The sequence below is a fragment of the Boleophthalmus pectinirostris genome, unplaced genomic scaffold, assembly GCF_026225935.1.
Source record: "Boleophthalmus pectinirostris isolate CB_2022bp ecotype Guang Dong unplaced genomic scaffold, ASM2622593v1 HiC_scaffold_17, whole genome shotgun sequence".
Classification (NCBI taxonomy): Eukaryota; Metazoa; Chordata; class Actinopteri; order Gobiiformes; family Gobiidae; genus Boleophthalmus; species Boleophthalmus pectinirostris.
In genome coordinates, this window is record NW_026571115.1 from 5,095,347 (window position 1) to 5,118,863 (window position 23,517).

The 23,517-nt window shown below is 41.3% G+C and overlaps 1 protein-coding gene across 2 annotated transcripts; it reads left to right on the plus strand.

Annotated features, from left to right (window-relative positions):
• Positions 1 to 427: 427 nt before the first annotated feature.
• On the plus strand, positions 428 to 21,921 carry LOC110157369 (dual specificity mitogen-activated protein kinase kinase 4-like). Of its 2 annotated transcripts, XM_020921691.2 has the most exons (13): positions 428 to 770; positions 3,720 to 3,755; positions 6,512 to 6,544; positions 9,984 to 10,086; positions 11,228 to 11,402; positions 12,745 to 12,864; positions 13,415 to 13,534; positions 13,830 to 13,881; positions 14,698 to 14,825; positions 16,859 to 16,936; positions 17,014 to 17,162; positions 17,532 to 17,577; positions 18,711 to 21,921. In XM_020921691.2, the coding sequence occupies exons 1-13, from the start codon at positions 650 to 652 to the stop codon at positions 18,822 to 18,824; spliced, it is 1,275 nt and encodes a 424-aa protein (XP_020777350.1). In that variant the 5' UTR covers positions 428 to 649; the 3' UTR covers positions 18,825 to 21,921. The 2 variants fall into 2 exon arrangements, with proteins under 2 accessions (XP_020777350.1, XP_020777351.1); XM_020921692.2 differs by lacking the exon at positions 6,512 to 6,544.
• The last annotated feature ends 1,596 nt before the right edge of the window (positions 21,922 to 23,517 follow it).

Below are 23,517 nucleotides of genomic sequence, written 5' to 3' on the forward strand. Positions count from 1 at the left end.
ACAGTTGTATGGAGTATTATCTGTCCGTCTATAGTCTGGTGCAGTGGGTGAGTTGTTGTACAGTTGTAGGGAGTATTATCTGTCCGTCTATAGTCTGGTGCAGTGGGTGAGTTGTTGTACAGTTGTAGGGAGTATTATCTGTCCGTCTATAGTATGGTGCAGTGGGTGAGCAGGATTGTCCATGATGGAGAGCAGTTTGTCCAGTGTCCTCATGTCCCTCACTGTGACAAATGTCTCCAGAAGTGAAAGAGTACTTAAAATCTGAATTATAAAAATAGTTTCATAAAAGAATAAATTAATAACTAATATTTTAAGTAAGTTTATGCCTAATGAACGTACGTAAAAATGTTATTAACTAGAGCAGAGATGGTAAGATAATGTTGTTATGGTTTTATTGTGAAAGGGCGCGTGAGTGTGCGGAAGTGGCCGTCCGCTGTTGCTGTCCGTGTCAGCTGATCACAGCGTTAGCTTCTGGAGTTAGCCTAGTCCAGCTGCGGTTTGTTGTCGTCCTCACTTCGCCTTTTTAACCTCTACATTTCCACCAAACCGATACGTCTGTACACCTAACCCCGAGATCCGTCCTCGTAGCGCGGTCTGGAACGGCTTCACCCCGCGGTGCGTGCACTCCGGGCGCAGGGGAAGGTGAACAATGGCGACTCCCAGCGCTAACAACTCCGCGGCGGCCAACAACAGCAGCGGCAGCCCGGATCAGCTGCTCCACCAGCCGCAGCTCCAGCCCCCGCGGGTCACCACCGTCAGCAGCCTGCAGGGTAAGCGCCGGAGCCGGGGCAGAGGCGGGGGGGAGCCGGGGCAGAGCCGGGGGAGCACGGCCTGGTCCGGTTTGGCTCTGCGGGGCTCGGGTTTAGCTTTGGGTTAGCAGCTGATTAGCGACGGGAGGCTCACAGCAAAACACTAAAGATCAGATTAGTCAAGGAGGAAAATCCAGTGTTTCCATTATTACAGGAGATTATTGTGCCCCTCCACAGTCTAAAAACAACCTAACAACTCGACTGGGTTAACAAAACTAGACTTTGCTGCATTTGCATGATCATAAATGTATAAAAGAGACTACACTGAACTAAATGACTGGTTAAAGAGGAAATATCTATACTCTATTCGTCGAAATGGGGTTAATTTATTCAAAATCCACCATAATCTTACCCAAATCTATAGAAAACACTGACATTGTTTTATGCACCTTAATGTACATTATAATTATGACATGGGTGTGATTTCTGCAGTACTGCCACTGCTTCTCCAAATGTACTTCCTAGTTCCTATAAAAACGCAGTTTATTTCTGTTATACTTTAGGTGTCATGTTCCACCTTTGTGGTGGTGTTAATAGAATGAAAATCCAGATTTTGTTGTAACAGTATCATGATTATGCCCCAAAAGTCTGTTTTATAAACCATGACCATTTAAAATCCACTTGAACACAAGAAACACAAGTCATTGCATTGCTTTATAAATGAGGTTAATAATACAAATATAATAATTAGACTTAGACTTTGATAAACTTTATTGATCCACAAGGGAAATTATTTGGGCACAGTAGCTCAGACATCACAATATATTACAATAACACAGAGTAAAAAATATATTTATAAAAATGTAATAAACGTCTAAATAAGCAGCAATAAAAATAGCAAGAGATTTGTATCACTAAGACATACATTATATAGATGTATTTACAGTAAGTAAAAAGAAAAAAAAATCAAATGTTGTCAACCAGGTGTGGGAGATATATAGAAAAAAATCCTTCACATTGGGTTCTGGAGATGTGCAAAATTAGAATCTCAAAACTATATTATTGGTCAGTACGGCTGTCAAAACCACAGAAGATCAGATACTAACTAATCAATACTGAAACTTACTCATTTGAGCAGGTACTGATACTAAAAAAGTCCCATTGACGGCACAGAAATGAACCTTTCCTGAATGTCAGTAGATGACTAATGATCTTAAACTGGAAATCAGATGGAAAGTCCACCTGGCTGAAAGGTCCCCAAGCTGGAAAGTTCCCCTGAATTGTACCCTTCATGAAACTAAATTAGGTAATCTATATACATAAAAAAAAAAAAAAAAAAAAAATCATTATATATATATATATATATATATATATATATATATATATATATATATATATATATATATATATATTGTATAGAATGAAATGCAAGTCTGGATGATTTTTGAAGAAATTCTGTTGTGCTGCTTACAAATTATGTTCATGGCAAGTAAGGCAAAAATGTATATTTCTTCCCAAATCAACAGTTAAAGATGATACAGGACATGGGAAACAATAATAATAATTTAATAATAATTTCATAGCAAATGAGGATTATATTGATATTACAGGCTTCAGGAAGATGTGTAAAATGACATAAACAAGGCCTGACATTTGGTCTCGCTACATTCACATTTCATTTTATTATGATATAGAATGCTGATTTTCTAACTCAGTACAGCACACACTGAAGGCCGCTGAGAACGTCCCCCCTCTCCCGGGTACAGCAGTTACCCGTGTGCTGCCCAAGAGAAGGAGGTGCCCGGAGGGAGCAGGGGGATGTTTCTGCCGAGGGAACTGGACGCTTGACCTGGGACTTTCAAGCAAGGGGGACACTCGAGCCGGTGTGAGATAGTATTTTGACCCCCATAGTACATTGACCGGGGGGGGGGGGGGGGGGGGGGGGGGACATACCGCTATAGTAAAGTGACCCCCCCATAGGATTTGACTCCCCTTACTTTTTTCTTTAGTAGTTACTTATCTGATCATTATTTCTCATGTCATTGACTTTTATTATATATTGCTACATATTCACTTTCTTTTAAAGTATTTTAAGGAATGTTTTGATGGAGAATGACTTGGTATTTTGTGTAAATATAACGTATTGTTAAAATTGCATATACAGAGCAATCTTGTCACTTTTTATATTATATTTTACATTGTTGTGGTTTTTAGTTTGCTCTGTTCAGATAATCCTTAATCATAAAGCCAATTTAGGCAATGGTTTGTAATTGAATTGAATTTAGTCATGTTGTGTTATAATACACATATTGGGGGTCAGATTACTATAGTCATAGGTATCTCCTATTTAACTACTCAATTGATCAGCCCTGTCTATTTTAACAAGATTCCAAATCATTATTCATCACTTTAATTACCTAACTCATTAATAACTACTTATGTGATTTTCACTAAAATATGTACAAATTTTTAACATCCAAAAGTTATAATCAACATAAAAATGCATCTGAGTTCTTCAAAAAACACTTTTAAATATGTCAGTATGTTTTCATTTGCAGATATAGTATTAATATTCAAAGTTTTTCTATAAAATTCAAGTTGTTTATCAACATACCATAATAGGATTCTGACCCCGGGTTCAAAATACTGTATGGTATGTTGACCCCGGGGTCACCTCACCGGTATTCGCTGTAAACAGATATAAGGACACATGGGAACAGAAAAGAAAGTTCTACTATTTAATGTTGAAAATCACATTCTACTGTCTAAAGAAAGAGTGTTTTTATTATCGTATTGAGTATCAAGTCTAGTCCTTAGTATCAAAATCATGTTTGAAGTGTTCGTAACGTGACAACACTACCGGTCAACATAAACATGAACTCTTTACTGTCATGTTTCATCATTGGTGTTTTCTTGTCTGATTGTCTGATTTGAATTCTTTCTCTTGACCTTAACTGTTGTGACTTTCAGAATCCAACACTTGCTGGAGGTGTCAGAGCGAAACGGGTAACTACGCCTTATTTTAACTTTTACCTCCCTCCTCTGCCCCTGTGGACTAAACTAAACATGTGAATAAGTAGTATCTGTAGAAATGTCACTAAATTACCGTTTAGGTGTGTTAGAATCTCACACTGCACCACAATAAGACGCAGTCCATTCTTCTAATTGGTCAAACTAGGGCTGGGCGATATGGAGCAAAAAATATATCTCGATATATTTGACTATATCTCGATATATGATATATATCTCGATATGTGTACAGGAAAAAATAACCTGCAAAAACAAATCTGCCAAATTCCACAAGATTTTTTTTTTTTATTCTGCAAGAGGCAGTTCATGTAGAATCAAAGTGCTTCTGCCACATTTAAGATTACCAAAAATCCTTGATTACATAAATAATAATTAACTGTAAAATAAAATAAATAAACATATTTCCTTCTTTTCATTCATAAATAAAACAACTCAGCTCAAGCTCATCTTTGCATTAACTCTGTTAACCATATGGTAACCATGAGCTCCTTTAGCGTCAGAAGCTCAGGAGGTTCATTATTTTAACAGAAACATGTTCCTCACCAGTGTGAGGAGCTCTGAGGTTTCCCACAATCCACTGCAGATCAAACCCAACATTTCCAAACACTATTGTACAAGTTACACTGCAGCAGAATATTCATTAAAATCTTCTGCATAAATAAACTAAAAAAAAATCTCTATATTTAAAATATTGAGATATCGCCCACCCCTAAGTCAAACTGATAAAAATTAAGAATCTTTTAACCCAATATAATCTATAAAAGTATAATATAAAGTGCATGCTCTTCAGTTCAGTGCAGAGAAACCTTCTGGTGCAGTCGTCTTGCAGTAGGGCTGGGCAAAAAAAAAAAAATCGATTCAACCATTTAATCGAACGTGAATTTCAAATCCATTTCTTTGGAAGGCATTATTTTATCATTATTTATGTGATTTTTATTTCAACCACTTTCTTCAGTTGGAAATTGCTCTAAAAGCTTCTTGCGTTGGTCATAGGAGCAGAGTTTATTTAAAGGGCCCATCTCATGCAAAATCAACTTTTCAGAGCTTTCTACCTTCTAAGAGTGATGTGTCGGCTTTGTATTTGTCGCCAAAGTGGTTTTTAGTTTGATTCAGTGTTTTTTTTTTAACAAATTGGAGCGTATTTCTGCCACCCTCCCACGTGACAACGAACCAAAGCTGCTACAACGATGACACGACAGATACACCTATGACACGTTTGACGTAGCAGAAAAGACTTCACACCCACCTCCCTCCCCCGCTCCACCGCCTCCACCCCACGTCGGCTGACAATTCTCACATGAACACCTAAACAAAAGCGACAGCATAAGCTCATTGTTCTACACTGCAGTGAACACGATATAATAAGTTAATCTACTAGTGTTTATTAATACTTTACCCATCAGTAATGTTCAGCTGATGTGGACGCGGTGCTTGAGCTTCGTGCTCCTCAAAGTCCTCGTCCGATTCCAGGTCCAACACATGCAGCTGAACGCACTGTATCACCATGATGAATAAAAGTTTATTCCTACCACTATCAGGGCGCACGTCTGTCTCCCCCTCCCTCCCTGAGATGGCGGAGGAAGGGCGGCTCACTCGTCGGAGGCGGAGCCTGTGTTTTCTCAGGACGGGCGGGGGGAGGAGCAATAGTCGGCCTTTCATAGTTCCTGGTCTGTGACTGTCTCCAAGAAATCAGTAAGATTTCAGAACTATTGTGTAATGAATGTTCCAAAACCCAAATTGTGCTGGTTTATGTGCAGAAGATACAATGTGAAAAGAGTTATTTTGAACGAGATGGGCCCTTTAATGAAATGTTGGTGCTTCATGTTTAATGCAATAACTAGTTTAATCTCCTTCATAAAGATTTTCCCAAAGGCCAGTGGGTTATTTGTTTATTTCATTCATAAAGTGTAAAAATAGATTAACGAAGGAGCAGAAAGAAGAGTCATTTTATGTTATCTGGCCGCTCTTCCCTTTTCCAGACAATACATGAACCCTGATAGTCACTTTAAACGGTGATGATGGACCATTTTCTGTAGTTTGCATTACGTTTTTAGTGGATAGGAGGAGAAATATCAAAAAATCTCAATGAAAATAAATATTTTTAAGAGTAAATCGACAGTTTTATTTCCAGACATAGTCGCCCAGCCCTGTCCTGCTGTGCCGTTTAGTACAAATGCGTCTGTTCTTGTTTAATGTTGTTGAATGTGGCTAACCTCTGTTTCTCTCTAACTCCTGCCGTGACGCCGAACGGTGAGACTCTCCGGTTAAATACAGATACATGTTTAAACTGTTATTTTTACAGGTTCATTTTTCATCTTCATCTGTTTTGTTTTTGCATGTTCCATCGACAACGTGAGGGCTGAGGACCTGAGGGTGAGAGTGAGAGTGACGTTACGGTTACAAGTTATAACCCCCATTTTGAATTGAGTATTTTTTAATTCCTAAAACACAAAGACAACTAATATTTGGCTCCAGGTTTTAAATGGCAGAACTTTTTCTTATTATAGAACAGAATTTAATGACTTCTGTTTTACTTTCTGTTGTTTGTGAGCGCCTCATAATCTTTTATTTGATTTAAAACACGATTCTTCCCAAATTGTCACTTTCGCCCAAAGCTTCTCAGCCCTCATTTTGCAAGGCCAGTTTCTCTGATCCTCGAGTCTCATTTTAGCCGTGAGGTTTGACTCTAGAGTAAATTTGACTGGAGTAAACGCTGTGTTTCGTCTCTGTAGGCTTCCAGATAAACCTGTCTGGAGCTCCCCCAAGTAAGAGCACGTCTGCTGCCCGCGTGTGAGCTCTGGTTCTGGGGTAGAGTGTCCGGGTTTGGCCCCCGTTTAACCTCCAGTGAGCGGAGAGGAGAGGCCTGTGGCAAATACACTCGCGTCAGGGAGAAAAGATAACATCTGGAGGTGCACTGCGGAACTTTTCTGGTGGAGGGTCCGCCATCTGCTTTGCCTGGGATGTTCCGCAGTATGGCATTAAACATATGTATTTTGTTTTTATTCAATTACAGACAGTGTTGGGAAGGTTACTTTTAAAATGTATTCCCCTACAGATTACAGATTACACACACCAAAATGTAGTTTGTAACGTAATCCATTAAATTACTTAAAGTGAGTAACATAATCTGAATACTTTGGATTACTTGATATTGTCATGCTTTTTAATACGACATGAATGTAGCAAACGCATCCTGATAGAGGAATGATTTTTATATGAGATCACTGCTGCGTTCAATTATGTCCACCCTACTGTTAAGTGTCATATTGTTTAGTCCTGGTTTAGTCCTGGTTTTAGTCCTTGTTTTAGACCTAGTTTAATCCTGGTTTAGTCTTGGTTTAGTCTTGATTTAGTCCTGGTTTAGTCCTGGTTTTAGTCCTGGTTTAGCCCAAAATGTGAAAACAGAAAAATACTGCCCTGTAATCCATTTATTTCAACAAAGTAACTGTAATCCATTTACCTCTCATTGAAACAGTATCTGTAACTGAATACAGTTACTCATAATTTGTACTCTGATTACGTAATCCCAGTACATGTAATCTGTTACTCCCCAACACTGATTACAGATGTTTTTGTTTCTCACTACTACAATAAAAACGTGCATTATTGCTGTGAACAGGCACGCTTCTCCACAAAATTCATTGCCATACTGTAGAATATTGCAGGAAAAATAACAGAGTCAAGCAGGTGACGGACCCTTGACCAGAAAAGTTCCACAGTGCACCTTTAAGTTAGAATAATGTCAAATCTGAGCATCAAACCTGAGCTGTTCTGAAGCAGAGAAAAGAAGTAAGGTTAAAAAAATCTAATACCAAAATGAGTATTGAAACTAGAAACTCATCTGAGCAGGTATCAATGGTAAATAGTCCCACTGACAGAACAGAAATGAACCTTTCCTGAATAGTTTTAGAATGATCCAAGATCTGGTTTAGACCTGTTTTTGTGCTGGTTTAGTCCTGGGTTTACTCCTGGATTAGTTCTGGGTTTAGCCCTGATTTAGATCTGGTTTAGACCTGGTTTAGACCTGGTTTAGACCTGGTTTAGATCTGGTTTAGACCTGGTTTAGACCTGGTTTAGAACCTAGTTTAGACCTACTTTAGACCTACTTTAGACCTGGTTTAGACCTGGTTTAGACCTGGTTTAGACCTGGTTTAGACCTAGTTTAGACCTGGTTTAGACTTGGTTTTGTGTTGGTTTAGTCCCTGTTTAGATCTGACCTACAACTGGTTTAGTCTTGGGTTTACTCCTGGATTAGTTCCAGGTTTAGACCTGGTTTCATTTTGGTTTACAACAGGCTTCAACCTGGTTTAGATCTGAGCTACAACTTGTTTAATCCTGGGTTTCCTCCTGGATTAGTTCTGGGTTTAGTTCTGCTTTAGTCGTAGGTGTAGTCTTGGTTTAGACCTGGTTTATTCCCAGTTTTGTGCTGGTTTAGTCTCAGTTTAGACCTGGCTTTGACCTTGTTTAGATCTGATCTACAACTGGTTTAGTCCTGGTTTCGTCCCTGGTCAGTCCACGATTCAGTCATATCTGTATCAAAACAAGTATAAGATCACATTTGCGACCACATTGGAAGAGAAACGAATGTATTACCATTTATTGTTGAAAATCACATTCTGTTTACCAATCTTGAGACAACTTTCCAATATTTGCAGTGAAGAACAGGTGAAAGATAAAACCAGCTTTAGTTTTACACATAACCTGGTGTATTTGAGTGTATTTGCCCCGGAGCCTGTGGTGTTCACTGTCTAACGCAGCTCAGTTTGTTCCACTAACATCATCTGGACTTTCTCTGATTTTGGTGTAGAGTTTGTTTTATCACAGCAGTTGGCCTTAAATGCATGACGTTACCTTTTTAATACAGTTTTATGGTACGGTCTTATGTTTTGTATTGTCGTTGGGTTGGTTTTGTGGGTTGTGGATAGGCCTGTCACGATAACGATAAGTTTTGGCTATGAACAGTAAAATTGAAGCTACTTTTTGCCACGGACGCAATAAAATAAAGCAGGATTATCGTAGAGAACCGTTTTGAAATAGAAAGTATCATTAGGAGACGAGCTGCAACGAAAAACAGAATGAACCAATAACAGAATACCACAGAAGTTACTCATTCAATGTTCTATGCCTCAAATCTCAATGTATTACAACAAAAAATACCACAAATCTCCCAATGTTTGCAGAGAAAATGTACAAACGATGAATAGTGACATGTTTCTCCGGTTTAGTGCAGATAAGTGGATATAGTGGTTATGGTGACAGGCCTAGTTGTGAATGTGGGTGTGAGCTGCATGTTCTGGGATTTCTAAACTATTTAAAAATAATATTTACTGGTGTCAAATGCCTCTCAGACTCATGCTACGGGTTATTACTGCAGATTAGGCAGATTAGACCTGGTTTAGTCCTGGTTTGGACCTGGTTTGGACCTGGTTTAGACTTGGTTTTAGTCCGGGTTTAGACTTGGTTTAGACTTGGTTTAGATCTAGTTTAGACCTGATTTTAGTCCTGGATTGGTCCTGGATTAGTCCTGGATTAGTCCTGGTTTAGACCTGGTTTAGTCCTGATTTAGTCCTGCTTTAGTCCTGGATTAGTCCTGGTTTAGACCTGGTTTAGAACTGGTTTAGTCCTGGCTTAGTCCTGGCTTAGTCCTGGTTTAGTCCTGGTTTAGAACTGGTTTAGTCTTGGTTTAGTCCTGGTTTAGTCCTGGTTTAGTGTTAGTTTAGTCTCAGGTAGACCTGGTTTAGACCTGGTTTTGCCCTGATTTAATTTCAGTTTACACTTGGCTTCGACCTGGTTTAGATGTAATCTACAACTGGTTTAGTCCTGGGTTTACTCCTGGATTAGTTCTGGGTTTAGTCCTGGTTTAGACCTGTTGGGACCTGGTTTAGATCTGGTTTAGACCTGGTTTAGACCTGTTGGGACCTGGTTTAGATCTGGTTTAGACCTGGTTTCAATCTGGTTTATTCCTGATTTCATCTCAGTTTACATCTGGTTTAGTCCTGGTTTACTTCTGGAATAGTTCTGGGTTTAGTCCTGGATTTAGGCTTTTAACATCATTCACTGGTTCACTGTGGAAAGCACGTGTGTGTGTACGTGTGTGTGTGTACGTGTGTGTGTGTACGTGTGTGTATGTTGTTTTTGTTTTGGAGGAGGTGCCTTTCTTCGTGTGTGATTATTTTACTCACTGTTTCTTGTTTTTCTCTGAAGGTAAACGAAAAGCCCTGAAGCTGAACTTTGCGAATCCTTCCATCAAACCCACGACTCGCTTCACACTGAACACAGCGGGACCGCCCTTCCAGAACCCACACATGTGAGCAGCTCCCCTTTAAGACCTCTGCACCATACTGACCACAGTCACACAGGCCACATCACACAGACCAGATCACACAGACCAGATCACACAGGTCAAATCACACAGGCCAGATCACACAGGCCAGATCACATAGGCCGAATCACACAGGCCGAATCACACAGACCAGATCACACAGGCCAAATCACACAGGTCAGATCACACAGGTCAGATCACTCAGACCGAATCACACAGACCGAATCACACAGGCCACATCACACAGACCAGATCACACAGGCCAAAACACACAGACCAGATTACACAGGTCAGATCACACAGGCCGGATCACACAGGCCGGATCACACAGGCCGAATCGTACATGCCGGATCACACAGGCCGGATCACACAGGCCGGATCACGCGGATCACACAGGCCGGATCACACGGGCCGGATCACACAGGCCGGACCACACAGGCCGGACCACACAGGCCGGACCACACAGGCCGGACCACACAGGCCGGACCACACAGGCCGGACCACACAGGCCGGATCACACAGGCCGGACCACACAGGCCGGATCACACAGACCGGATCACGCGGATCACACAGGCCGGACCACACAGGCCGGACCACACAGGCCGGATCACGCGGATCACACAGGCCGGACCACACAGGCCGGACCACACAGGCCGGATCACACAGACCGGATCACACAGACCGGATCACACAGACCGGATCACACAGACCGGATCACACAGGCCGGATCACACAGGCCGGATCACACCCCCTTCAGAGCGCTATCACAACACAATCAGCGCGCATCCCGCTGATGAAACTACTATTGCAATTCACACCAACTTGACAGGTTTGTGAAGTTGTAGTGAATTGTTTTGTGTCATATGTTTGTATATTTATAGGTAATTGTTGTGTGGGAGCAAGGGGGGTGCAGGCTTGTGGGCAGAGCCTTGTACAGAATCCTACAGCTAACCATGAGGGAGGTTTTGAATAGAGCCCAGGAGAGATCGCTATATTACTGAAACATGTTATAACATAGTATAAAGCGTTGCATAATGCCCTTCCTTTCATTTCTGCAGTCCAAGAAATAAAGTTGATTTGAGATGTTGAGTGTGTGCTCATTCTTCCCTGTTCTGTGTGGGCCCAGTGAGCGTCTGAGGAGCCACAGTATGGAGTCGTGGGGGAAACTGAAGCTGTCTCCAGACCAGCACTGGGACTTCACCGCAGACGACCTGAAGGACCTGGGAGAGATCGGGAGAGGAGCGTACGGCTCTGTCAACAAGATGGTGCACAAACACAGCAGCCACATCATGGCCGTCAAGGTGACCAACGTACACTGTGTATATTAGGGCTGGTATCATTAAGAAGTTGCCGATACGATACATACCTCGATACAGTGCACTTTCAATTCGATATGATATATTTCAAATTGATTCGATACGGTTCAATAAAAAATAAAGGCTAAATCGTGGCTGTGATACTAAAAGTCTTTGTTAAACCACTTCTTGTGCAAAGTTCAAATGAAACAAACATTTTAATCATCAAAACAAAATGAAAGTGAAAATGTCAGATGTGTTGCATAAATGAGTTTCCTTTCACTCCACAAGCAACAAAACTGTAGCTCTGTAATAAAATAAGTTAGTAAAACACACCTAAAAATACTCTTGGTGATATATCGATACAGTAGCCCACGATATCAATACTGTATCATCACATTTAACAATACGATATATCGATATTCCGATATTTTTGTACACCCCTAGTGTATATACACTGTACACAGTCTGTGGTGAGGACAGAGGTCTGGGGTTCAAGGCCCAAACTGTGAAGGGTTCATGTGTTCATGTGAATATTGTAGAATCTCTGTATATGTATGTATGTAGCTGGAGATGGATCAGAACTCTGTGGGGAATTTTCTGTGTAACTGTCAGATTGGTTGACCTGGTTTATGGTTCATATTTTAAATATAGGCACACATGTCAGTGCCTTTTCTGTCAGTATAAATAAACCAAAGTTGCATTATTTCACTATCCATAGTTTTCAGAATGATGAAAGAATATCCAGATGTCATACCAATTAACAGTAAAAAAAAAAACTGAATGTTAAATTCCTCAAAATGTCGCCTCTAACAAGAAGCTGAAACTCCTGAATAGCTTCAGAGAGTGGAGCCATTCTTTACCAACTGTTTCCAAAGTGCTGCACAAGTACATAAAAATAACAACAATAAGATGATAAAAAAAATAAACTACTAAAATAATACTACTTAAAATAATAAAACCAGTAAAATAAAATAAAACCAGTAAAATAAAAATAAAAACAAAATCATAGAATAGAAATAAATAAACCAATAAATAAATTAAATCAGTAAAACCAATAAAAACACATAAAAATAAATAAAAGACACAGAGGACCACACAACTCACACGGTGTTAAAAGCCAGTGCAAAGATGCAAGGATTGGGGTTATGTGCTCTCTTCTTTTTGTTCCTGTTAAAAGTTTTGGACTAACTGTAGTCGGTCTCCTCTGCAGATAAAAGGAAATGAAGAAAACTTGGTGTACCCTTAAGCCTGACGCTGAGGGACCTTCTGTGTCTGACTCCGGCCTCTTTGTCTAAACTGTATTTTCCCTCTATTTAAATATCTGTCTCTCTCTGTGTGTTTTTAGAGGATTCGGTCGACGGTGGACGAGCGCGAGCAGAAGCAGCTGCTCATGGACCTGGACGTGGTGATGAGGAGCAGCGACTGCCCCTACATCGTGCAGTTCTACGGCGCCCTCTTCAGGGAGGTCAGTCAAACACTTCTGGCGCTTTTTCAAGTGATGCTACAGCTGCCCTGAGGCGGACTGAAGGAAGAGAGGCTGTCAATCTGCACCGTCACCATCACGCACATGTCACATACACAATCATACTAGACAAGGTGCCTGAAGTGTCTTGCCTAAGAACACAAAAACAGTTTTCACTAGAGCCACTGGAGATGAGGTTTTGATAAGGAGGTGGTGGTGGTGTTAGTGACAGAGGCCTCAGTCAGTCACAACACAAACCTGCTCCAAAATGAAGCCGAAAATACTGCCATCTGCTGGAGGCTTGATGTATTACACAGTTATGAAGTTTATTTGAAGGTTTCTGTGAGTGAGTGTGGATGAACTTTTGTTGATTATGACAAGAACATGTTTTTATGTTTACATACACACAGTATTTTTTTAATGTCTCCTTTACACTTCCTTGTTTCTGAAGCGGGGTTAATTTCGAGGTTTCATTTGCCACACCCACTCACCCACCTCTGACTTTGGTCTCTTTAATTCTTCCTTTCCTTTACCACTGTCCTCTCTTCCTCAGGGCGACTGCTGGATCTGTATGGAACTCATGGCTACCTCATTAGACAAATTCTACAAGTTTGTGTACTGTTCTTTAGACGAAGTCATCCCAGAGGAGATCCTGGGGAAAATCACGCTAGCGGTGAGTTTTTAAGCATCAAATCCTGATTAAATTATAGTCAAAAACATGACATTGTAATGCAAATGTGCTGCTTTGTAAATCAAGAGTATTGTGTATTTCATATTTTTAAAGGTGCAACTCCTTGACCTGCAGTGTTTTACCTCCCAGTTAATTTTATTGTGTACAAAGACACAAGACATAAAAATCAACATTTTCTTAAGATTATCTTGCTTTTTTTTTTCTTTTTTTTTTTTGAGTCTTACAAAGTTTATGATGTGTGCGTCTCTTTAAACCTCTCTTGTTCTTTTTGTGACAGACTGTGAAAGCACTGAACCACTTAAAAGAAAGTCTGAAGATCATTCACAGAGGTGAGACCACAGCCATGTTTCATATCATATTTTCATTATTCATTACTTGAAAAAATACTTTTTAGCATGAGCTAGTTGTGACCTGGTTTAGTCCATGTTTAGTCCATTTTTGGCCCTGGTTTAGCCCTGCTTTAGTCCTGTTTTAATTCTGCTTTAGTCCTGGTCTTGCCCTGTTTTAGTCCTGGTTCAGGCCTGGTTTTAGTCCTGCTTTAGTCCTGGTTCAGTTGTGATTAAGTCCTGTCTTAGTCCTGTCTTAGTCCTGCTTTAGTCCTGCTTTAGTACTGCTTTAGTCCTGGTTTAGTCCTGGTTTAGTCCTGGTTTAGTCCTGGTTCAGTCCTGGTTCAAGCCTGCTTTAGTCCTGCTTTAGTCCTGCTTTAGTCCTGCTTTAGTCCTGGTTTAGTCCTGCTTTAGTCCTGCTTTAGTCCTGCTTTAGTCCTGCTTTAGTCCTGCTTTTGTTCAGGCCTGCTTTAGTCCTTCTTTAGTCCTGCTTTAGTCCTGCTTTAGTCCTTCTTTAGGCCTTCTTTAGGCCTGGTTCAGTCCTGCTTTAGTCCTGCTTTAGTCCTTCTTTAGTCCTTCTTTAGTCCTGCTTTAGTCCTGCTTTAGTCCTGCTTTGGTTCAGGCCTGCTTTAGTCCTGCTTTAGTCCTGCTTTAGTCCTGCTTTAGTCCTGCTTTAGTCCTGCTTTAGTCCTGGTTTAGTCCTTCTTTAGTCCTGCTTTAGTCCTGCTTTAGTCCTGCTTTAGTCCTGCTTTAGTCCTGCTTTAGTCCTGCTTTAGTCCTTTAGTCCTGCTTTAGCTCATGTTGTGTCCTTGTCCTCAGACATTAAACCTTCAAACATCCTCCTGGATCGTAAAGGGAACATTAAACTGTGTGACTTTGGCATCAGTGGGCAGCTCGTGGACTCCATCGCCAAAACCAGAGACGCCGGCTGCAGGCCCTACATGGCCGTGAGTACAGATACGGGACAGGAAGTGTCTCATGGGAAAGGTGCACTGTGCAACTTTTCTGGTAGAGGGTCTGTCACCTGCCTGTTTCTGTGGAGATGTCATTACTTTGTCTAGAATGTTCCACAGTGTGACATTAAACAGTTCTACTTTACATTTATTCAATTACAGGTTATTTTATAGCTCAAAAATACCTAGAAAAACAGACATTGTGACTGTGAGCGGGGTCATCTCTCCACAGATCTGACCTGTCACTTGGTCTGGTTTGGTCTCCATAGAGATAGAAAGGTTTAATGCCATACTGTGAAACATTTCAGATAAAACAATAACATCTCAGCATTTGATGGACCCTCCACCAAAAAAGATAAACAACTCACATTTAAAACTGTTACTTTGTAGTACAGAGTTTCTTAGTGCAGTGTTTGCATCTGTGTATTTACATTTTAGGGCTGTCAAATCTAATTTAAATATCTGGGTTTCACGTGACGTCACAGGGCTACGTTTGTCAGCTCGCAAAATCAGATGGAGGGCAGGAAGTGAAGTGACTGGAGGAAAATGCCGATGTGTTGTGTAGTTTACGGCTGTGCCAATCGTTCTAACTGAGAGAAGGAAAAGCAATTTTTTTAGAGTACTGAATATAGTCGTCCACAAAAGTCAGAAATGGGAAAAGCCGACAGAACAACGCCGTAAAAAGTGGATTACAAACCTGTTTGCGGTCGGGAGGAGCAGAATTCGCTAATGCTCGTGTCTGCAGTGAACACTTTGTTAAAGGTTTGTTACAAAGCTAAATTGTTTTTTGTGGTTTATCTAAACATAAACAAATCATTAACGACTAACGGCGAACGACGTTTGTTGACATTAAATAGTTCAGATAGAGGTTACTGCCGATACACTGCAGTTTTTCCCATAACGTCTATACACATAAAATAAGAGAAACACTCACCCCGGCGAAGACCAAACCATAATCATCATTTAGGCGTTTTGCACCAAGGTTGAGGACCCATCCACTGACACAAAAAGTTCTATGCCTCCAAACTTTTGTACACCTTCATCTGTTGTCTGGTGTAGAACGATGTCTGAAGAGCTAAATAGTTCGTGATCTCCTCTGCCTCGACTGTCGGCAAATCTTTTACTTCGGTTGAAAATTCTCTAATTTTCAATAAGATCAGGGTCACGCCCAATATATTTGTCGACTAACTGCTCGTACTTTTGCCTCACTACTGGCTCTAAATCCTGACAATAAGAACTCTTCTCCATATCTGTGTTCTCCAGAGCCGTGTTTGTCGTGTTTGTCTTCACTTCCTGCCCTCCACCTGAAATTCGCGCATCATTGTGATCACGTGACTGAAACCCTCCTATTAGTGATTATCTGGAAAACTATACAACAACTTCATATTTGACTATACAAATACATAGAATTATAAATAGATTAATATTTTTTCTGAGATTTTGAGACACTCCCGTTGCTCGAGCTCCGTCCTTCGCGGAGTTATGACTAAAAACGCTTATTTGACCTTGGTGACCTTGACCGGTTCCAACCTGTAACATCCAGTGTACCCCGGTTATGTGTGTGCCAACTTGTGTGATGATTGGGTGAATATTTTAGGCCGCAGATGGTTCAGAAATTGCCAAAATTGCCTATTCTTTATAATGGCGTGACCATTCAATTGACCCTTGTGACCTCAAATGACCTCGGATCGTCACCAAACTTTTTTTGAGGCATCGGGCACGGGGACTTGACCCACGTACCAAATTTGGTGACAATCGGTCCATAAATGGTGGAATTATCGCGGGGTGACACACACACACACACACAGACACTGAATACAAAACCTGGTCAACCCTTCAGGGACCAGGGAATAATGAAGCTTATCTATTGGCTGCTGTGATTAAAACTCCACTGAGAGTCCCTCCTCTTCTTGAACCATACAATCCATTTCCAGACTGATTATGGTAGAACTCAGATCAGAAGGTGAACCCCGGGTTAAGTTTATCACTGCTGCTGCACGTTTGATGTTTGATGTTTTCTTTTCCAGCCCGAGCGGATAGACCCCAGTGCTTCCAGACACGGATACGACGTGCGCTCGGATGTCTGGAGTCTGGGGATCACACTGGTCAGAACTCATCTTACCTTTACATATTTGTATTTTTCATAATAAATGTTCAAATCCTTCTCTCTCGTCCTGTGTAGTATGAGCTGGCCACCGGGCGCTTCCCGTACCCCAAATGGAACAGTGTGTTTGATCAGCTGACTCAGGTCGTCAGGGGCGACCCTCCGCAGCTCAGCAACTCAGACGAGAGGCGCTTCTCCCCAAAGTTCATCTCCTTCGTCAACGTGTGGTGAGAAATATACTCTGTTCCTTTAGCCTACGCAGAGGATTAGGCTTCATGTAAGAGCACATCACATTTTCTATGGACCTGTAGTGATGAGACGGTGCAGGAGCTACTCTTCCTGTTTAAAGAAACACCATGTGACTTTTCTCAGGCAGAGTTCATTTTTCATTATTGCTTTGTGTGTAATGTTCCACAGTATTGTATTAAACTTGACTTTACTGCTATTGTACATTAATCTTAACTGATACTGACATTTTGTTTTGTTTCCTCTATGAAACATGAATACAAATGCATTAGTGTGATGTGCTGGGGCCCTCTGCTGGACAAACCTTGGGACTGCATCAGTCTGACGTTCCTGTTTTTTTTTCTTTTCAGCCTTACGAAGGACGAGTCCAAACGGCCAAAGTACAAGGAGCTGCTGGTGAGTGCAGTTGTCACAGAGATTCAACTAATCTAGACCGGGGCTAGACCGGGGCTAGACCGGGGCTAGACCGGGGCTAGACCGGGGCTAGACCGGGGCTAGACCGGGGCTAGACCGGCCTGAAGCGATACAATGGTAATATTATAATACCTTACATAGAGTCAGAGTTTTCCAAAACACTGCACTGTGTCTCTGTTCATTCACTCCACACGCCCTGTGGCAGACCACATTCATACTAGGCAAGGTGGGTGAAGTGTCTTGCCTAAGGACAGAACAATAGAACTAACTCCAAGTGGGAATCAATTCTCTGACCTTCAGGTTGGGGAACTACTGCTGTAACCACTGAGCCACTGGCTAAACCTGGGCTAAACCTGGGCTAAACCTGGACTAAACCTGGACTAAACCTGGGCTAAACCTGGGCTAAACCTGGACTAAACCTGAACTAAACCTGGACTAAACCTGACCTAAACCTGGACTAAACCTGGACTAAACCTGGGCTAAACCTGGGCTAAACCTGGGCTAAACCTGGGCTAAACCTGGACTAAACCTGGACTAAACCTGGACTAAACCAGGACTAAACTTGGGCTAAACCAGGACTAAACCAGGACTAAACCAGGACTAAACCAGGGCTAAACCAGGGCTAAACCTGGGCTAAACCTGGGCTAAACCTGGACTAAACCTGGGCTAAACTGGCTAAACCTGGGCTAAACCTGGGCTAAACCTGGGCTAAACCTGGACTAAACCTGGGCTAAACCTGGACTAAACCTGGACTAAACCTGGACTAAACCTGGGCTAAACCTGGACTAAACTCGGGCTAAACCTGGACTAAACCTGGACTAAACCTGGACTAAACCTGGACTAAACCTGGACTAAACCTGGACTAAACTGGGCTAAACTGGGCTAAACCTGGGCTAAACCTGGACTAAACCTGGCTAAACCTGGACTAAACCTGGACTAAACCTGGACTAAACCTTGGACTAAACTTGGGCTAAACCTGGACTTGTCAGAATGATTGCTTTACAAAGTAGGACTAAACGTGGACTGTTTCCACTCAGACCTGTTCTAGATTTCTAGATCCTTCTACAGTTCCTCTTTGAGCACCGTCACTCTTCATGTTCTGTTTGTATTTCCAGCGGGACCCGTTCATTCAGATGTACGAGGAGCGCAGCGTGGACGTGGCCGGATACTTCTGTAGGATCCTAGACCAGATGCCCTCCTCCCCCTCCTCCCCCGTTTACATGGACTGAACCAACCCTCACCCTGTGCCCACCTGTGCCCACCTGTGCCCACCTGTGCCCACCTGTGTAACATAACCCATCTCCCACTGCAGACACAAACATGACAGGTTTAAAAGGACTCGAGCTCATGATATTAAACTGGTTTGAGCAGTTCTGACAAATGCACGTTTATTGGTTTGTAGGTCAACATTTTTGCTTTAAAGCTGCACTGTGTAACTTTTCTGAAGGCTCCACCACATGTCTCCATGGAGATGTTAAGAGTTACCTGTCGTTTTCTGCCAGTTTGGAAGCACAGGTTTCAAAGGTGATTGCCCAATGAGGGATTACATCAGCATGTTCCGCAGTATGGCTTTATTTAGTTTAGTTTTATTTATTTTCATTTGGTAAAAAAAATAGATTAAACCACTTTATAGAATGTTTTAGAATGTGAAGCTGATGGTTACCAAACCTCACGAGTTTGTAACTGTTGAAAGAACACGCATTCTTATTATGAGAGGGGTCACTTCTCCACAGATCTGACCTGTAACTACTAGGGATGCAACGATAGTTTACCCACAATTCGATACATATCTCGATACGTGGGTCAAAATATTGATTCATTTTGATTCGTTTTAAAACGTAAAACAAAAAAATCTCATGTAATTGTTTCCTATGTGAAGTGTTTTAGTTGATTTGGTTCAATTTACAGCTCAGCATTTTTATTCACTAAAAATAAGAGTTTCTCAGGCTGTTTTGTATTTTATAATATACCACTCTACTCTTAGTTTAACTTCCCTCCAGTCTATATTATCAAGACTTTTTCTTTTCCTCATGAGTATGTCTCTCGTCTCGTGTGTCGGTGCTGCTCTGCCTCGTCTCCAGCAGCAGCAGCAGAGACAGACAGCAGCTCCTCCCACACTCACCTGCTCTTTTTACACTCCCTTTGCTCTCCCGTTGTTTTTCTGAACACTCAAACTGTGTTATATTAATTAGAAATGTCTTAACAGACCACTTTCTGAGGAAAACCTATGAGATGGAGTCTGAGAAAAAGATCATGTATATCACAAGTCGCGTCGCTGGTGTGTATAAGAGAGCATTTTGTTAAGTTGATGTAAAGCCAAAAGAGATTCTGTTACAACCCAGCTCTGCTAGGGTCAGGGAAATAACAAAAATAAAACCAAGATGTAAAATGGAATAAATTAAATAATGTTTAATTAACAGGAATGTAAAGATGAATTAACAAAACAGACTAAAATATACAGAAAATAACCTAAACTAAGAAACAGAAACAACAGACGAGTTTTGTGCCACAAAACGGGTCACGCAGGCTTACATAAAATGAGTGGTAAAATTAAGGGACACACACGAAACCAAAACATAAGTTCCCCAAATGGAACCACATAAGCTCACAAACAGAATTGAGTGACCAAATCAAAAGAAGGCACAAAACAGAACTAAACTAGACACACAAACACAACCCCAAAACTGCATACTGGCCACCACACCAGCTGCAGGTAATCTTCTTAAATAGGGGGCGGTGGCTGCAGGTGAGGTGGGCGTAGACCTGCCCCACCAATCACGAGCCAAGGCTCCCGCATCAGGAATCGAGGGGTTCCACCAAAATAATTTAAAGCACACGAAATAAATTACAAATTAAGGCCTGGGGCCATAACAGATTCTAAGGTATTTAAAAGTGAATATCTTTGTCATTCTTGGGTCTAGCAGTGCTAAATAAAAAGAGAGTGAAAGATAAAACCCTCCTCTGTTAGAATATTTCAGCTGTAAGTCCCTGTGGAGCCGTTTCCTGCTGCACCTGAGCAGGACACTGCAATAACTGTTTTCCTTTGGGACCAAAATAAAGGACAACACGTGCATGTCGACTGAACACGTGGATCACCAGTATCGAACGATTTGATGTTATATTGAATAGCATTGCATCCCTAGTACCTACCTGCATAGAGACATGTAGGTGGCAAACAAGTAATGCCATAAAGTGCAACATTCCATGCAAACAACCCAAGACGAATAATTCAGAATATGTTTTTTTTTTTACTTGGATTTATTCACTGGATTTAGGTCACATAGTCTGGACATAACCAAAAGAATATTTCAGAGCTGCTCAAAACTGTTTTCTGAATTCAAGTCCTGCAGATTTTTATATTTGCGATGTTAAGACTCACAGAGAGACGGTCAAAAAGAGGAGTCAGAACAAATCCTGATACTATGCGTCGAAGGTGCACTATGGAACATTCTGCAAGAAGGTGGAAGAAACTGTTGTCTCCATTAGCAACGTACAGAGACGGTCATCTGCACAGAAAGACCTCCACATTTCACTCTGCCCTGGGGACTAAGTGAACAAAATAATGCATGAAATTAAAAAGTTATTGTTATGTAATCAACAAAAGCTCCTCCAAAGATCTTAAAGGTGCACTGTGGAGCTTTTCTGGTTGGACGGACCGCCACTTGTTGGTTTCCATGGTAGCGCTTTGACTGCTTTTGAATGTTCCGCAGTATATAACACAACAGAATGGCATTGAACTTCACTTATCTCCATGGAGATAAGCAGGTGACACCAACAGGCCGAGGTACAGGTCAGATCTGCGGAGAGGCAACCCAGCGAGCGGTGTTTTTAATCTTTTTTTTTTGTATCTTATCGCCATGGAGACATCAGGGGACACCACTAGGTCAAGTTACAGGTAAGATCTGCGGAGAGCCGAGCCCACTCTCAGTAGGTGCACACGCTTTTCACGCCATTTTTGTGCAGAAAAAAATTGCAACTGAATAAATGCAAGGTGGATATGTTTAATGCCATACTGTGAAACATTCCTGGCAAAGCTGTAACATCTCCATGGAGACGATTACTCGAAAGGTTACATTGTCCAGCTTTAAAACTAGAATCTTTGACATCTTCTTGTGAGTTCACTCCCTTTGACCATCTAAACCACATTCACTGAACAGCTCCTGACCACGCCCGGTGACGGTTATTATAAAAAGTGTATTTATTGAACCAAAATCCTGAATATTTGATCTTGAGGTGTTAAATGCCTGATGCTCGTATATGTGAATGAAACGTTACTCTGTCTGAGCTCTGTATCTCGGCTCAATAAAGAGGGACACAAAACTACAACGTCTGTCTCAGGTTTTTGTCGGGAATTTAATTATCGTCTCCTAAAGGGACAGTTCAGAATTTTGGAGCCTCATTTCCTAGTGAGCCAGAATACTGCAGATGTGTGGAGACACTTTTTTAAATATTCCATCCAGTCCTTGTATTTGCAGAGGTCGTTGGTGCTAGACAGTGTTGGGAAGGTTTCTTTTAAAATGTATTCCCCTACAGATTACAGATTACACTCACCAAAATGTAGTTTGTAACATAATCCATTAAATTACTTAAAGTGAGTAATGTAATCTGAATACTTTGGATTACTTGATATTGACATGCTTTTTAAAACTACATGAATGTACCAACCACATCCTGAAAATTCTTGTTTGTTCTCTTCAAATTGTCTGTTGAGCCCAAGTCTCCATGAATAAACAACTGTTTTGCTGTAGAGAAACAAAGACCAGAATCTGTTAACATGTGATGTTTTGTCTGTTAAAAGAAAATAAAAAGCCCAGTCTTTACTTACTACTATATTATTGATAGAGAAATGATTTTTATATGAGGTCACTGCTGCTTTAAATTATGTCCACACTACTGTTAGTGTCATATTGTTTAATCCTGGTTTAGTCCTGCTTTTAGACCTGGTTTAGTCCTGGTTTAGTCCTGGTTTAGCCCAAAATGTGAAAACAGGAAAATACCACCCTATAATCCATTTATTTCAACAAAGTAACTGTAATCCAATTACCACTCACTGAAACAGTAACTGTAACTAAATACAGTTACTCATAAATTGTACTCTGATTACATAATCCCGGTACATGTAATCTGTTACTCCCCAACACTGGTGTTAGACCAGTGCATGTCAATGGTCAGAGTTCTCCTGCCACTAAAAACAGTCTTACCCACTCCACAAAACACCCGAAACAAATCTATTATTACACCAGACTGTCCATGTAAATGTTTGTGTCAATAGAATAATTTTAGAAGTAAAAGTAAACTTGCTTTTGAAGGATTTCTGTCTGAGCAGCAGTGGCGAGTTGTACTTTGGCCAAAGTGTGGAGCAAGTGGAGACCTTCAAATTCCTCGGGGTTCACATCTCTGTGGATCTCTCCTGGTCAGTCAACACCTCAGCACTGGTCAAAACGGCCCAGCAGCGGCTACACTTCCTGAGGTGCTCAGGAAGGAGCAACTGAACACAAGCTGCTGGTGACCTTCTGTTGTTCCACCTCCGAGAGCTGCTGACCTCTGCAGTGACAGTGTGGTACACTAGCTGCACAGAGGCTGACAGGAAGTGTCTGCAGAGGGTCACCAACACTGCACAGGACATGATTGGCTGCCCTCTGCCTTCCTTAACCACGTTATCCAACTCCCGCTGTCTCAGCAGAGCGAGGAAAATAATTAAAGACAATACACACCCTGGATTCCACCTGATCAAACTGTTGCCTTCTGGCAGGCGCTTCAGGTCAATACCAGCGAGGACCAACAGACTCAGGGACAGCTTCTTCCCCAAAGCTGTCACCATACTGAATGGGAACTGTTGATTTGTTTTATTTGTTAATTGTTGATTGTTGCACTTTAACAGAGCAGCTCTGAATTTCATTATACTATTGTATAATGACAATA